The 16,886-nt window shown below is 26.6% G+C and overlaps 2 protein-coding genes and 2 non-coding genes across 6 annotated transcripts; all 4 read right to left on the reverse strand.

Moving 5' to 3' along the window:
* Positions 1 to 2,136: 2,136 nt before the first annotated feature.
* Positions 2,137 to 4,438, reverse strand: LOC113552419. The gene is made up of 2 exons (XM_026955302.1): positions 4,113 to 4,438; positions 2,137 to 2,500 (listed from the first exon to the last, which is right to left on the reverse strand). The coding sequence occupies exons 1-2, from the start codon at positions 4,436 to 4,438 to the stop codon at positions 2,293 to 2,295; spliced, it is 534 nt and encodes a 177-aa protein (XP_026811103.1). The 3' UTR covers positions 2,137 to 2,292.
* Positions 4,439 to 5,661: 1,223 nt separating this feature from the next.
* On the reverse strand, positions 5,662 to 12,688 carry LOC113551999 (senecionine N-oxygenase-like). Of its 3 annotated transcripts, XM_026954636.1 has the most exons (8): positions 12,501 to 12,688; positions 12,227 to 12,419; positions 9,440 to 9,676; positions 9,198 to 9,339; positions 8,629 to 8,925; positions 7,389 to 7,539; positions 7,000 to 7,166; positions 5,756 to 6,055 (listed from the first exon to the last, which is right to left on the reverse strand). In XM_026954636.1, exons 3-8 carry the CDS (start codon positions 9,625 to 9,627, stop codon positions 5,756 to 5,758), a joined length of 1,245 nt encoding a protein of 414 aa, XP_026810437.1. In that variant the 5' UTR covers positions 9,628 to 9,676; positions 12,227 to 12,419; positions 12,501 to 12,688. The 3 variants fall into 3 exon arrangements, with proteins under 3 accessions (XP_026810438.1, XP_026810437.1, XP_026810435.1); XM_026954634.1 differs by having other exon boundaries at positions 12,227 to 12,688; XM_026954637.1 differs by lacking the exons at positions 12,227 to 12,419; positions 12,501 to 12,688 and having other exon boundaries at positions 5,662 to 6,055; positions 9,440 to 9,627.
* Positions 12,689 to 15,035: 2,347 nt separating this feature from the next.
* Trnam-cau lies at positions 15,036 to 15,107 on the reverse strand. The gene has a single exon. It is a non-coding gene; the product is annotated as a tRNA-Met (tRNA).
* A 585-nt stretch (positions 15,108 to 15,692) lies between these two features.
* Trnam-cau lies at positions 15,693 to 15,764 on the reverse strand. Its single transcript has one exon. It is a non-coding gene; the product is annotated as a tRNA-Met (tRNA).
* Between the last annotated feature and the right edge of the window lie 1,122 nt (positions 15,765 to 16,886).

The following is a 16,886-nucleotide window of genomic DNA, read 5'->3' on the forward strand; positions in this document are numbered from 1 at the left end:
ACTACTCAGTGTTATAACGACTGAATAATATATACTCGTAAATAATATGATTTAAATTTGTAAAAGTAGAAATTTATTGAAACGTTTAAAAAATTTTAAAGTAAAAATAACGTAAAGAAAAATGCATTTTGAATATGCTGTCTTCCTGTATGAATTAAAACATAAAGAACACATCTCAAGTTTACATGTATGTAAGTTAACTGTTAAGTATCCTCTATGAATTATATATTTATATCTAAATATATTCGTGCTTAACTTGAAAATAAATGATAGAGGTATTCTAATGATATTAAAAAATGTGTATATCTAGCTAATTCATTTACTTATATAATAAGTTGTAGAGTGCTCCTCTATCTCCTCGACAAAGACACTCTTTATTGGCTTTATTATTCCTCAAAAAATATTACCACATTTTATTGAGTTGGTTATTTCTTATTCATAATATAATATTAGCATTGATTACAAACACTATTTATAATCAAGGATATAATATACACCAATATATAATTTTATATAAATATATTTTTAGCCTAAAATTGGTCCGTAATAATTGTAATTACAACAAGAAACATATAAAGACTAAACTGTGGACACCGCAAGATATGATCTTATCCTTTCAACGGAAGTCTTGGCAGTTTTTGTATCATTCCATCTTTTATCATTCATGGTTAAAAAGTTAAAGGTTATATAATATATATATCTAACTAAAACCTTTACCTATATTCTTATACCCAAATATTAATGGTAATGTTGTAAAAAGAATCCTAAATAAAATAAGTACTGTCTATCTGCGGTCTGCCCTATACGTCCCAATTCGAAAAAAAATGATGAAGTACGTTAAAATAAACGAAAATTTATTTGAGGTACCTACTCGGTCCCTTTCTCCTTGCGCCCTCCATCTAAGTCAAAAACTGTGTATATTTATCAGGACTCTGGACTGATGATTTTTCAGCACATTTTTTTTAAAATTTTTTTTTTATTTCAAATCATCATAAATTACATAGAACACAAATACATTAAGTTAATTTATATGATTATCTATCTCTTTTAAGTTATTAGCTTGTGTTAGAGATAAAGAATAATATTAATAATTAGTAACACAATTCATATTATAATATAAGTAGTAAACTAAAGTAATAAATACAATAGAAGTTAAAATAATATTAACAATAGAAAAATTTTAAGAATGAGATAATTTTACATATTATTAAATATAACGAAACATATGAAGGTCTTAGATTAATTGAGCAAATAACCAATGATATACAATTTTGTTAACATTCATTTTGGAACAGTGAATATTTTTTTATATTGACATGGCATACAGTCAAAATACACAGGCCCTAAATAATTTACAAAAGATTGACCAAAAGATTTATAAAAATATATAACAGGTATATTACATATACCTTATATTTTCTCTTTTACATTCCAACAATTTATAATTTTTGTCTTGTATAAACCTTCTAAAAGTGAACTAAATAGCAATTTTTGTACAGAGAAATCTAGTCGGTAAAACTCTCAGCTCCCTATAATTTTGATTCGTAGAACCTTGCAGGGAGTACTTTAAGCAAATTCTTATTATGTTATTCTGGTTTACTTGCAATTTGTTTAGAACAGTATCGCCTAATCCCCCATACTAACATTCCATATTGGAATATTGATTGATATAGAGCAAAATAGATAATCCGCATTGTTTGCTTGGGCACTAAACCCTTTAATTTATGGAATTTATAACTTATTGAGCGTAACTTCTCAACTAGGTTTTGAATATGAAGATTCCATCGTAAGTTTTTATCAAATATGATACCTAAATATCGGGTACTATTTACTTCTTTTATAACTATACATTTACTTACGTTATTACAACTGCTACCATCGACACATCTATGAATTTTTATGGGGTTGAGATTTGGAAAACTTTTATAAATTGAGAACATCATAAACATGATTTTTTGTTCCTTAAGTATCTGATATTATTATGGTAAATTCAATATTGTATTATATGTAAAAAATTCCCAATTAATTATTTACAAATCGTTTATTCGTAGAGAAAAAATATTTATAAATAATTATAATAAATAATTAAATCATTTTTAAAATGAATACAACGGTAAAAATAATCCATGGCGTTATTCCAGATAACATTGACAACCAATCGTTCGAATTACAATATTGTTTTATACGGCGAGTGTAATCGTTTTTATTTCATCTCCATGATGGAATTCAATCGCTTATAAACAGTAAGCACACTGATGCTGTTATTTGTTTTCGCAGAATTTTTTTTTAAAATTATTGTATAACATTATATCGAGAGCTGCTTGATTGCAAACATAGTGTTTCCCCAGAATCTTTTTTCATTCGTGATATACAAAAAGATCGAAGATTCGAATACACTAATAATACTAACATTAGTAAAAAAATTATCGGTATCCAACAGAAAAACAGAATGTAGTCGTTTTCAATGTCTTTGTCATCTTCGCCATCTTCGTCGTTATATCTGTAATTATCATTAAAAAAAATATTTATCGATTATAACTATACCTAATTATTATTGTTCGTCGACATATTAATATTGCAGTTAATTACGCTTCATAATTTCATACCCACTCGTGTAGTATAATCAATTATTATATTTTGACAGATAGGTCGACGAATCTCTCGCAAGATACCGATTACCAGTCGTATAATTTATGGACATTCAGAGTGTGTATTTCCTCCCTCCCCCCTGCACTATTATGAAGAGTTTGTTGATGTTCGGCTAGATGTAAGTCATCATAACGCCACAATACGCGCTAATCTTATATAAATATTTATAGGGCTGGTCTATAGTATGCGCCGTGCGGCCTCGGGCCTTTGACTTATTTTTTTGTAGTCCGTGGCTACCAATATGAATGAACAAACTAATAATTTATAATAGTAATAGTAAAATATTAATGTCGTGTCACAACTCTTAGATTCTTAAAGAGATTAAATGTTAATGTTAATTTTTTTTAAGCTTTTTTAATTTAGCTGTACCTGCTGTGTTTGTAAGCGTATAGAATAAAATTGAAAAATGTGTATAAAATATTTATTTTTTTTCGTAAAATTTTTATGTGCAGCCCGAGTAATAAACTATTCAATATTTTTGGCTCACTTAATACCAGTGACGGTTTCAGAGGGGGGATCGCTCCCCCCCTCCGTTCTCTTATATAAAAATAGTTTGAAGTCCTTGATTTTAATTTTTGACGTAATTATACTTCAAGGGTAACAAAATTATAGTGATAATTTTTTTTATTACTGTTATTATAAAAAATATTTTTTTTTGTTCTGTACGAGACTGTGGAAAGTAACATATGTATGTACCTAAATAAATACTTTATCAAAATTAATGTGTGCCCTTTAAACCCCCTCCTCTCTAGTTATCTTGGTCTGGATCCACCCCTGCTTGATACTTTGAGTTTGACTTGTCTGGTCTACACTAAAACGGATATGTTAAAAAATAAGAACAAAACATGTTTTTTTTTAACGACGGGCGGACACATAATCCGCATCTCTAATGCATCCAACGCACAGTCAAAAGCGAATGGTTTCATTTTTCAAGGTACATTACAAATGGAAAGTGCATAGTGTGGACCGGCCCTTATTACTGTTATAAGATAGCTCGTCACTACAGTGATACAAATAGGAAAAATGTTTAGAGTAATGCTGCATTGATATATTTTAGTATTTTACAGGAAACCCTGTAGGGCTGTAGGAGTAAGTCAGGAAAAATATATAAAGCGTATATAATATATATAAAGATAATAACTCAGGTGTCGTTTATGGTATTAGGTAAATATAAAAAAGATAGAAATTTACATGAAACTATAATTAGTGTAAATAGTCATTGAAAGCTAAATGATATTGAAAATTTGTCGAATCGTTTTTTGCCGAAGTACAGCGCTATCAAGTTTGTATTTTAATGTATTCTGTAGTTCATCAATAGCCACAGGAATATTATTAATCGTTATATCACCATTGATTTATAAGCCTATAGGTATATATACGAGTATATTAATAATTATTAATAATAATAGCAATATAAGATTTGTTGTTTATAATTATTATTATATCTATAGTCACAAACTCACTGGGTGTACGACGCGGTATCAGCTGTTGCTGTCTCGTTCGTACACGAAGGCTGTATCTTCTGCTGCGGGATGAGGTTCACGTCATCGGGTAACTGTGTACTCTGCTGCAACTGCTGTGGAAGGTTTGTCGTATCGCAGTCAGTTTCGACGATAGAAGTCGGGGTTTCAAATTGACGGGGCTCAGGTTTCGATGCTGGTTGAGTCCGAAAGATCGGGCCAGCGATCGACGAATATTTATCGATTGCGATCGTCGCGGGTGCTGCAACGGCGGCGGGTGGCGACCCGAATATTGTTACACACAGGACGGCGGCGACGGTGGTGCGCATATCGCCTTTATTATGTAAAATATACCTACACATAATGTATACACAGTATACACGGTATACCTACCTACAATTTTATTCGTACCTAACTGTATATTACTGTTTATTATATATGACGCTGAAACATGAATAGTATCAAATTATATTGTTATTACAGGAGGTATAGATGTTATTGATTTGGTAAACATTGGGAATTCATCGCCTATGCTACAGAATAAGATATGATAATAATTATTCTGGTAAGAAATTACAAAAAGAATCATTTTGGGAATTGGATTAGTGTTTAATAAATATAGTCGCGCGTGCAAGCACACATAAATAAAAACGGTGGTAAGAGTGCTATATTAGGGTAAGTCGACATAAAGTACATAAAATAAAAGTTATGAAATGTATGTTGGCCATAACATATTTACGCCTATACATCAATCTCATATTATCTATTATCTTGGGTAAAACCAGAATAGTGTAATTCAAACTTCGAATATCATATGATTTGAGAATTTAAATCTACATGTTATCAAATATATAATAAATTCGTATGTTCAAAATAATTTTTCACGTGATTAAAAAATAATAATTCTATTTTATTGTTTAATATTACTTCAAATTAACAAATTATAAGTCACTAAAATAAAAACAATTGTATTAAGAGAATAACTATATTGTTCTGTGCTATAAGTTATACAGTTGTATAATAATATTATGTAAATTAAATACTCGGATTGTTTATCAATAATGTTAATTTATTATTTGAAAAAAATGATTTGGGACTAATTGATATAAATAATTTGAGAAACATTGACATATATATTTATCATCATAGTGACTCAGATGATATAAAGATAAATCTCACAAATTATTTTTTGTTCGATTAAATCAATTATATAATTCATGATTTTACATAATACATAAAAGCTATTAAAACTTCAAAGCTGCATGTTATTTTTAAATTTACCATCAGAAACAGTTATTAATTATTTTTTATATTTATAGATTCAATTTGTTAGAAAAAAAGTATTTATTTATTAATAGTTACAAAATAAACATTTATAGTCTGTTAAAATTTTACATCTGTTATAAATATATATAGATATATAATATTATATTAGTGATTGTGTCAACAATTATAGACATATTATGATATAGGTAAGGTACTATCAAGTATTATTATACAAAGTATATACTACCATATTAATTAAATGTTAATAAAATAATAAGCTCATCAATATAATCTTTTTGTGTATTCACCAAAATAGGCAATCCATTTTTATGACCATTTAGATATTATTGATATTGATTATAAATATATTCGTTCGTACTTTATTTATTTTTTGCATTCTCTGCATCGAATTCAATTACATAATCATCATTGTTGATGATTCTAATGACCGATGAGTGATATGACCTATAATACTTTTCTTTATGTTTATGACATCCCATATAAATTTCAAAAAAGATTGATGGAATTGGTTCGACTTTATTTTTATCTGATATTAACGACTTGCAGTAATCTAACATGTTTTTGCCTAGGAAGTGTGTGTTAACCGGAGTCATCGTTGTCACCATATAATCCAACCGGGATGAACAATTTTTACGAAGAAATTCCAAATAATATCGAACCTAAAAAAATAAAGTAAAATTTCTTAAGTAATAATAATTATATTTATATTACTTATTTACGGGGCTTGAAACCGTTATCGAAATTATCGGTTACCACATGTTATTTGTTAGTCATCTAACAAACGTTTTGTTTAAAAATTATAATACATGTTCACTGGCCAATGGACATCGTCTTACCTTGGTCACTCTATAGTGAGATCATTATAAGTTTTATTTTCTGTGAATTATTTAATATTAATTTTCACTATTCATTATACAATATACTTTAATAATTATAATTTATAGTAATTACGTCTTATAAAAACATATTTTATTTTTCAGTTTTTCACCAAAATATTTTCAAGTTGATTTCAACCAAGTTAAAAACTCATTTCTGAATCGTTTCATATTGATTTAACACATCATAACAATATTCTACACCAAAAAAGTAAGGAAAGCAATAAGTGTTCAACAACCATGATCTCTATGTAATTCGATCCACATATTTTAGTTATTGCAATGCATTTGAAATATCTACATTTTCAGCATCTGAGCCGAATTTTTATACTTATGTCATTGAACTATGTGTCTATGTAGTATCAAGAACAAATATATCAGTGGCGTAGTTACCGCAGGAGCAACAGAAGTAGTTGCCTCGGGACACAAAATAACAAATAAAATAATATTGGTTTTGTGTAATTGTAAATTTATTTTTATTTAATTTGAAAAAAAATATTTAATGTGATATAAGTGTGATTGGGTTAATCTTATGAAAAAAAAAACTATAAATTTGGTCACGGCAAAGTTTTAATGACAAAAATCGAAGAATCGAATTTATATTAAGTAGGACGAAAAATATATTTTGCCTCGGGGCGCTGACGAGGGTAGTTACGCTACTGAAATATATATACCTAATATTATATAATTAATTATAAACATTGTTGTAAGTATATGAATATAGGTACCTGTAAGTCAAATACCCGGAACACAAAAGTCATATTTAAATATCCAATAAAACCCATAGTAGGATTATTCATATTGATGATATTTTTATGAAGCGGAGTGATCAATTTGTCGTTTAAAACATTAATTCCACAGCTAGGATTCAAAAATGGTAATGTAATTTTGTATCCTAAAAAAATCAGACAATATTTAAATAGTTTTTTATATATTTTATTTTATATTTTTTAAGCATCTATAATTTATTGATTGATTTATATATACCTACGTAAATTTTAAATATTCTTAAGTCATAATACATTATGCTTGGATATTGTTTCTGTATTAAATCCATTAAACATCCATATATACATTTTGACAGTTCTTTAAAAAATAATATTTTTAATGCATTTACCTGTACAATAGATTACAGCATCTAAAATCTGGTCAGTTTTGTCCTTAAAACAAACAGATTTTTTTGAAAATAACTCAACATCTGGTAAATGTGTAACATTTTTTGGAAAATCTTTCTCAATTAATTCAGGCATATGATGACTAAAATAAACCTGTAAGCGAAACATGGGGAAAAATCAGACATATTCATACATCATTATAAACTTAATATTATTTTATAAAATATTATAAAGTTAGTTAAGTTACGTAGACATATATTTGGTACTTAAAAATATAATGCAATTTAAGGTAGACGGTTCACGGGTAAATCAAGTTTTAATTGATCTATAATATTACTAATAACTTATTAAAGTAATACTTCATGTGAAATACATAGTTATATTTTATATACAATAATTTATAAACATTCAAATTATTTTAATTCTTATAGCTTGTTTTTTGTATAGATATAATATGATAAAAAGTTGTGATGACAACATATTTATAAAAAAAATGAAGCTTGGTATGAAAGAGACTTCCATTACACCACTACACGCCTTTACGTATCATACTATCATTAGGTATATATGCGTATATCTAATATCTATAGTTTAATAGTATATTATATTGTATACATTATACAGGAATATAATTTTATCATTATAAAATATAATTATGTCGACATTATTGTTAAATGGTATCTAGTATCTAACATAATTACAATTTTATTTATTTAATACCAACATTTAAAATATACAATATAATATACATTTCTGAAATTATATAGCTTTATTGAAAGCTTAAATGTAGCTAGCGGGTAGGCCTTGTATAACCCCGGGCCTACCTACAAATCTTTTGTTTAAAAATAACTTTTCCATAGAATTTTTTATTTTTAAATTCTAACGAAAAATAAACCTTGGCTACATCTAAGTATATAATTAAATATTAGCCTTACCCGTGAAAAATATTCAGTTACAAGTTTATAGCCATTTCACTAATAATACTAAGGAAATCAAATTGATTAAACCTAAAACTATCAGAATTAATTCGATGAAATATACTGATTTAAACTCTAAATACGCATACATTTATCTATATAATAAATTATAAGAATAATATTTAATCTTAAAATGTACCGTCCTTTGCAATTCTTTAGACATTATTATATTTTGTAACTTTTATTTATTTTTATATTTAATGTAACTACTTAGTATATAACTTATACTAACTAATTTATTGAATACAAGGTATTTTTCGTTTACCTGATTTGCAACTTTGGATACATCCAAGCAAATATCAGTGCCAGAAGGACCACTACCAATTATGAGTACATTCATATTTGTAAAATTTTCAGGTATCCTATAATCATGACTGTGTATCTGTATGCCCTCAAAATCATCTTTCCCTGGAATATCTGGGGTAAAAGGCAAAGCGTTGTGTCCATTACACACCATTACTGCATCATAGTATTCAGTCTTCAAAGTTTTTGTTTTCAAGTCTTCCACTGTCACTTGCCAGTTGTTTGTTAATCTTTCAACTGAAGTCACCAAACTACAAAACTACGAAACATAATAATAAAGACCACGATATAAGCCATTTCTAAAGAAATGTTACATTATAAAATAAATATTCTAAAATATAAAATCTCACGATAGATAATTATAAGATAATATAATATTTTGCAGAATTAGCTCACTTTAAAGTTTAAACACTTCTATACTCTAGACAAGCAATTTTACGTAAAAATTTAGTTATGTAAGTATATTATTCTATTTTTATATCCTCTTCCTTAAATTTAATGAATACAAATAAACAAATAAAAAATGCTTACTTGAATATGCTTATCAAGTCCAAAATGTTCAGTAAATTGTTCAATATATTCTTGCACTTGCCATGATTTTAAATATGATATATCGTCTAAACCCTTATAAGGAAAATTAGGAAAATCCATTAATTCTTTTGGCAAATTCGTCCTAAAATTTTTTTTAAATATCGCTAAGTCATTATATTGGATTGATATACTATAAAATAATATGCAATACATATACATACGAAATAATAATAAATACATACATTAGATTTTTATACATGCTTGTGTGGATTGGCAAACCAAATTCATCGAGACCGGTTCGTTCTTCATAAACCCAAGTTCCACCCACTCTTTTCGACCGTTCATAAACTATGGGTTCAAAATCATTTTCTAAACATCTTCTAGCTGAAGCTAAACCAGCAACTCCCGCTCCAATTATAGCCACTCTCATGTTGATAAATTTTAATTACGAATATTATACGTAATGTTATAACTTATACCTAAGCATAGTAAGTTGAACATCAATATTTACTTTGAAATTCGTAAATCATCCATACATTAAAAAATTAAGTCTATGTACAATGTACATTGTTTAACGTATACTAAATAATTGTATTATCAAAGAACAACCATTATTACAAAAACTAAAAACATTTAAAAAATATATATATTTTTTAAATTTAAATACTTTTTCAATAATGAGTGTTATTCTATAACAAAAAAAAGCATTTTGTTTTTACTATATAATATGCTATACATAAAAAGACAGTAGTATGACATAATGTAATAAATAACGTAATTTAAATTTATTTAAAACTAACAATATTTTTTCATTTTCTTCATAGATTTTGGATAATTCTAGATATTTTATTTATCGCCATGTAAACTGATACAAAATGAAAAAACAGCCCTGAATATTTGTTTTATAATTTTATAAAAAAAATTGTCCATAGTGTATGAGTAGTGTTTCCTTAAATGTCATCAAAGTATATCAAACACTAATAATCCACAACGATGTGTGTGTGTGTTTTTTTAACATTTTCTTTTAATTGTCAATGAAAACAATTTCACTGGGTAAAAAATCTTGAAAATTAAACGCAAAGTTCCTGTAATAAGCTGTTATTAATAAAAGTTAATTAAAAGTTGAGCGTAAATTCAAAAAATGTTTAAAAAAAAAGTGTTTGAAGTTAAATTTGAATTTCGTAAAAATAAGTAAATTAGATGGAAGTTAAAAATTCATAAAATATTAATAAATACTAAGATTTAAAAATTTAATACAATTATATTCCTCACAAGTATTTCATACTAGAATTAAAAAATTATAAATATAATTACTTTTCTTAGATATTTGAAATTTAAATATGAACGAAATTACTAACTTAAACAATGAAATTATGCCCATTATTTTGTTATAATTTTAAAACATTAATCATGGTAACTAAAACGTATAAATGTATTACGATCTTTACTTTACTGAATGAAATTTTCAAAATATATAGATTAATTTTGAAATATTCTTTATTTATACCATAAACCTATATTCAAACTGTTTTAGGGTGACTACATACTGGTAAAGAAAAATTCACTGAAGGAATTTAAGTAGGTAATGCTTAGTCATTTTGCTTACGGTATTACGGTAAGGAGATGTTGATTCAATAACAATAATAAAATATGGAATAAATTATAATTATTATTGTTATTATTATTATTATTATTATATTATAATGTTTCGGTAAAAATTAAATAAATGTACCGTAATAACAATAATAAAATAAATTACTATAATGATAGTATCAAAAAACTTATGAAATGTACTTAGTGCACTAATATATATCATGATATAGACTGACAAACGGTCTTTGCTTAGAATCCCTTTTTGTGTACAATGGTATTTTTGAATTCAAATTTAACACATCTTTTATAGTAACCAACTCGACACCTACTGTACATCTGATGACTGATTGATCAAATTGTACTTGGCTACTTTTTTAATGTTAAAATTTATAACATAAAAGTAAGGCGTGGTCGTAGTATTTAGTATTAAATCACTATGTAATTTGCTGTTTTATAGTTTAATTAATAATCAAATAAAAACAGTATTGAATAAAAAAGCAGTAAATATTAAATGAATAGGTATTCATAACTCATAGACGCTCATACGTAATTTTTAAGGGGAGAAGACAAAATAAAAAAACCTTAAATTTAAACTAAATAGAAGAGTAATGTTATTATTCTAAAAATAGAAAATAAAATGTATAATTCGATATCATTAAAGAAGAATTGCACATTTCTTCGTTTCATTAATTTCACCCTAATGAAGTTTATTTTAAGATGTCTAAATAGTAAATCATTAGTTATCTAATAGTATCATGGTAATATCACAATTAAATAGTAAGTTAATATTATTTTTACAAGGGAAAATAAATTGTCAGTCCCCCCTACTATTACTAATGGACGCCCATGCATACATAATACATTGTATTGTTAGTATTTAATTATTATAATTATAATATATTTTAAATTTTGTTGGAGTTTTAGAATGCCCCGTGTTCTTGTAAAAAACATCATCCAAACCACAATATAGTTCTACAATTTTTCGTTTCTTTGTTTGGACACACTGAGAATTGAACCTTGCAGAGTTGCAGCACATTATTATTAAACATTAAAATCTTATTGAATTTAAATTTGTATCACATCATTTCTGTTAATATTATAATTTTATGACTTAAATAAATGATAATAATATAATATATTGCGTGTGCAAGGTAGATTTATTTATTTTATGATCCAACTTTTTTGTGTTATGTGATAAGATAGATAATATTATGTATTATTATTATTATTTATTATAGATAAGAATAAACCTAATGAGTAATGGACATCGAATATTTGAAGTTTTGGACTTACAATTTTATATTTATTAATATTAAGTAGTATTGATTGATGCTAAAATCGAATGAAGGTAATAATAAAAATGATTACATATTAATTAATATATTATACTATCATGAAATTGTAGGTACTAATAAATAACTGTTCAAGGTACCTACCTTAAAGTCCAAACAAAATAGACTCGCCTCTCCGTCAAATGTTGCACGACTTATACGATTGCAATTTTTAAGACTAGTCACACACAATCGCTAATTTATATCGACCTCAATGTTATACACTTATAACTTGTTGCTACTATTATATTTATTTGGATATATTGGCCAACAATCTTGCCATAATTAATATTTTATCCTTTATAATACAAATAATTTATATAATTTTATATTATATTACATTAAACTGTCACTCTTGATACTCGAATTAAATATTCACCACGACAGCGTTTGTTCGTCCGAGTCGTCCGAGTAGAAACACTAGAAACGCCCCGTGATAATATCGAAATCCATTGTTGCGTCGACGGCTATAATATCGAGTAATGGTGATAATTGATAACATATTTTAATATGACCGGATAATCGATACTTATTGTCATGATGTAATGGCGTAAATAGGGTCCTCAAATGCATAGGACTTGAGCCCAAAAGGTTTCAAGAATTAAAAGAGGATCTTTTATAGATTTTAATTATCAGTGATATTTACATACTTGGACGACACCGTGAATATAACGCGCACATTTACGTTCGCTGGTCGAAGGACGATGTATTTTGTTCAACCTCAGCTGCATTTCTCACGGCAGGCCGTTTTTATAACTAACTACTTATAAGTTATAAATTTATAATAGATCATAAACTGTTTATAAAACGTTGAAATTAAAAAAATTAATGAAAACCTACCAACATGTTATTACTATTATAATATATTCATAGCTATTACCATTAAATATTAATTACCTATACAATATTTTTTTATAAATTTAAAAATTTAAAATAGTATTTCAATGAAATAAAATCTTAAGGAGGGCTAAGCCCTTTTAAGCCCCCCACTATTTACTCCATGTAGTTATTGTACATTTTATATCTGCTTTCATCATCATGCACATCGTGGCTACAACAGTGTACTCGGTTTGTTGCGTTGAATAGATGCCTATTGCTTAGCCAACCTTTTTATGAATATTTAATGTTGTTCGAAAATTGCAGAATTAATTGTAACGTCAGGAGAGATTATATGAAGTGGACGATTAAACAAATACAGTTACATAATATACGATAATTTTTAAATTACAGTAATAATATATTATTATAAATTAAAAAGCACATTTGCTCTATACAATCACTAATTTTTATCGGATGATAATGTGTTAAGGTAATATTATCGTCAAAACAACTGTAAATTGCTGGTTATAGAATCGACAAGTTATACAACGATAACACATTATAGCCATTGCACGATATGAATTTACTTTATTAGTTCACGCGTGATGCGTATAAAGATCAGATGCACACTAATCAAGCGCAGGGACGGACTTAAAATAATGCATGGGTTGGTGTAAGTAATCTTTAAAACTGCCGACTAGATTTTAAAATGCTAAATTTTTTACTGCTGACTGAATGTAATATTGCTGCTGACTAGATGGTGCCAGTAGTCAGCATATCACATCCCGTTATAAGTACCTATTAACGTACTATGATTTGAATTCATAAAACTCATTACATTTTTTGAAATAAGATGTTTAAGTTTTAAAGTTTTGATGGATTAAATGTGGCACGGTAAACATAAAATATAGTGGTATTATCATTATGATGTATTTATATTTTATACCATTAATTGAAATAATTGAATTGTCTAAACTTTAGTACAGGTAGCCGGGAGGTATTTATATAGTGGTAAACTGGTAACTAATTAACTACTTACCTATCAAAATTCTTAACTCCTAAGTAAATATTTTGCTTTAAATTATGAAATTATATATGTAAGTATGCTGTCATTAAAAACAAAAAAAAACATAAAACTATAAATTAATAAATTAATGAAAAATATTTTTTTGTAATGAGTTTAAATCGTAATAAAAAAAAATATTTAATAATTCTTTTTATAGTTATTATAATATTATGAATATTTAGATACTGTTAAAATAATCACCGTGTGACGTGTACCTGTGCATATATAATAATATTGAGTAGACACTGAATCAAAATATACAATATGCTTGCCTCAGGCGCATAGCTAGGAATTTCAAAGGGGGGTGTTATTCAAAATTAATTGACAAAATGATGTATATAAAATTAATAACTTTACGTATACTTTATTGTACAAACGCATTACAAGTAAATAGATAGTGATTTATAAGAAAAAATTTAATTATTATTATTATTAATAAAAAAATATGTAAATCCATGATAAGTATACCCTGGCTGAGGATGGGCGGGGGATGTTACTACACCTGTAACACCCCCCCTGGCTACGCGTCTAGCTTGCCTATATATTACTGTATAAGTGTGTGCTATTATGATAATCACAATATCACTGAATGATATTGCAATATCACTAAAATGACGAGATTCAATGATGAGAACATTGAGAACTCATCTAGGACAATTTAGTTATGTCTTTTATAATTTACAAATATTTCAATTTTTAAATTATTTTTTCAATAACTAATTTTATTTAGTTATTAAGTATTAAGTATACTTTTTATGAATATTAACTTGTATAATGTATCATGTATATGTTTGCAAATTTGCAATAATTTTTTATTCTATAATAAGCTATTAACCTTTAAATTGTATAATCAATACGTATTAGTTGAGACTGATATAGGAAGTTAGGTTCGTGAAAATGTAATATTACCATATATATTTACTAAGTTTAAGGTCTATGACACAATCATTAAACTCGTTTATACTTCCAAATAACTATAACTTAAAAAAAAACATCTATGATTAGTAAGAAAAAAAGCAAAAATTTCCTTAGCAGAGCGTGGTTTCGATCCACGGACCTCTGGGTTATGGGCCCAGCACGCTTCCACTGCGCCACTCTGCTATGATATCAATTTGGTAAAAATAACTATATTTATTCTAAAAAGCCCTTATTCAAGGGTGAGTTTTTTTAAAATTAATATTTTTAAATTCATAAGAAAATGTAAATATGTTAAAAAATCAGAAAAATATTTATAAGCTCTGAAAACTTAAAATTTTGCTTTACTGTACTACTTTACTATCATATATTCGCAGGAAGTTTATATTTGGCAGGAGCTAGGAGTACTTAAAAATGTAGTAATTAATATCTAATCGAATAGTGCAAAGGAAATATCGATTATCTAAATTCCAATTATTACGCAATAACTTTATGAGAATTTATATTGCCTACTCTAATGATGTATGATTATTAAAAATACCTAAGTAAAATATGGCAAATTATACCAAATAATATAAATAATTTAAATTTAAATATTTTATTTAAAGTAATATTATAATATATATTACGTCTTAATAAAAATGTAAATTATTAAAAATGATTAAAAACAGAAAGAATGTCAAAGACTAAAAATATAAAAAAATCAAATTATATATTTTCCAGATAAATATGCACACTTTGCTGTACTCTCATACACATAAAACGAACGTTTAGCAGAGCGTGGTTTCGATCCACGGACCTCTGGGTTATGGGCCCAGCACGCTTCCACTGCGCCACTCTGCTAATGATATGCATTTGTAATTCGGTAAATCATAACATATTTATACAACATTGTATATAAAAAAATTATATGAAATTTAAGATCTTAAAAATTCTCGAAGGCAATATAAAAGTCGTATCATACTGGAAACATAATCATTTAAAGTTTAAATTTTTTCATTTTGCTATATCAAGAATTACTGATTGTTGATTACCTATTTGACAATTTAGTAAAAAATATAATTATATTACAATTTAAAATAATATCTTCAAAACGCTCCAATTTTGGTTATTAACCACTAATCATTTTCTTCGAGAAAATATATAGTATATAAAAGAATTTGAATATACCTAGCAACCTAGTCAATCGTCATCGAGTGACGAGTAGGTCATTTTAATGGATGTGTTAATTTAAAATTTGTATTCACTGCATAGGCGGACATGGGGGGGGGGCTGAGCCCCCCAAAAATCGAAGGTAATATGTTATACTTGTGTATTAAAAGGGGGTGCAGGGTTACTTTACATTGGATTATTATAGTCAATGGCGCAGTCAGAAATTTCTCAAGGGAGGGGCCCACCAGATGAATCTAGGAAAAAAATAGCCCCGGAAAAAAAATCCCCATACTAACTAAATACATTATTCGTTATTTTATTATGATTTACATAATTAAATATAATCATTAGATTTATCTGTGTAACACTTTTTTAACATATTTATAAGTATAACTGAAATCTGCATTTAACATTGTCAGTAATTGTTATTTGTCATTTATACTTACATAATTGACAAAATATTTAAGTATAAAAATTTAAAATAATTGTAATTTTTCGTTTGTATATTACATATTTAAAAAAAATTTTAAATAAATTATTTAAATTATGTACACATGAATACATGATAGTTAATTAATTATATTTTTAATTTTTACGCTTAAACATTTTTTAAATTATGTAGGTACAAATGATAATGTTAAATGAAAATTGCAGTTATACTTTTAGATTTGTCAAAGAAATGTTATATAGATAAAAGTAATGATTATATTTAATTATGTAATTCATAATAAAATAACAAATAATGTTTTTATTTGATACAGGGCTTTTTTTTCCGATTACCCATCAGATATAACACCAAAATCATACATTTTA

Source organism: Rhopalosiphum maidis, chromosome 2, assembly GCF_003676215.2.
Source record: "Rhopalosiphum maidis isolate BTI-1 chromosome 2, ASM367621v3, whole genome shotgun sequence".
NCBI classification, from domain to species: Eukaryota; Metazoa; Arthropoda; class Insecta; order Hemiptera; family Aphididae; genus Rhopalosiphum; species Rhopalosiphum maidis.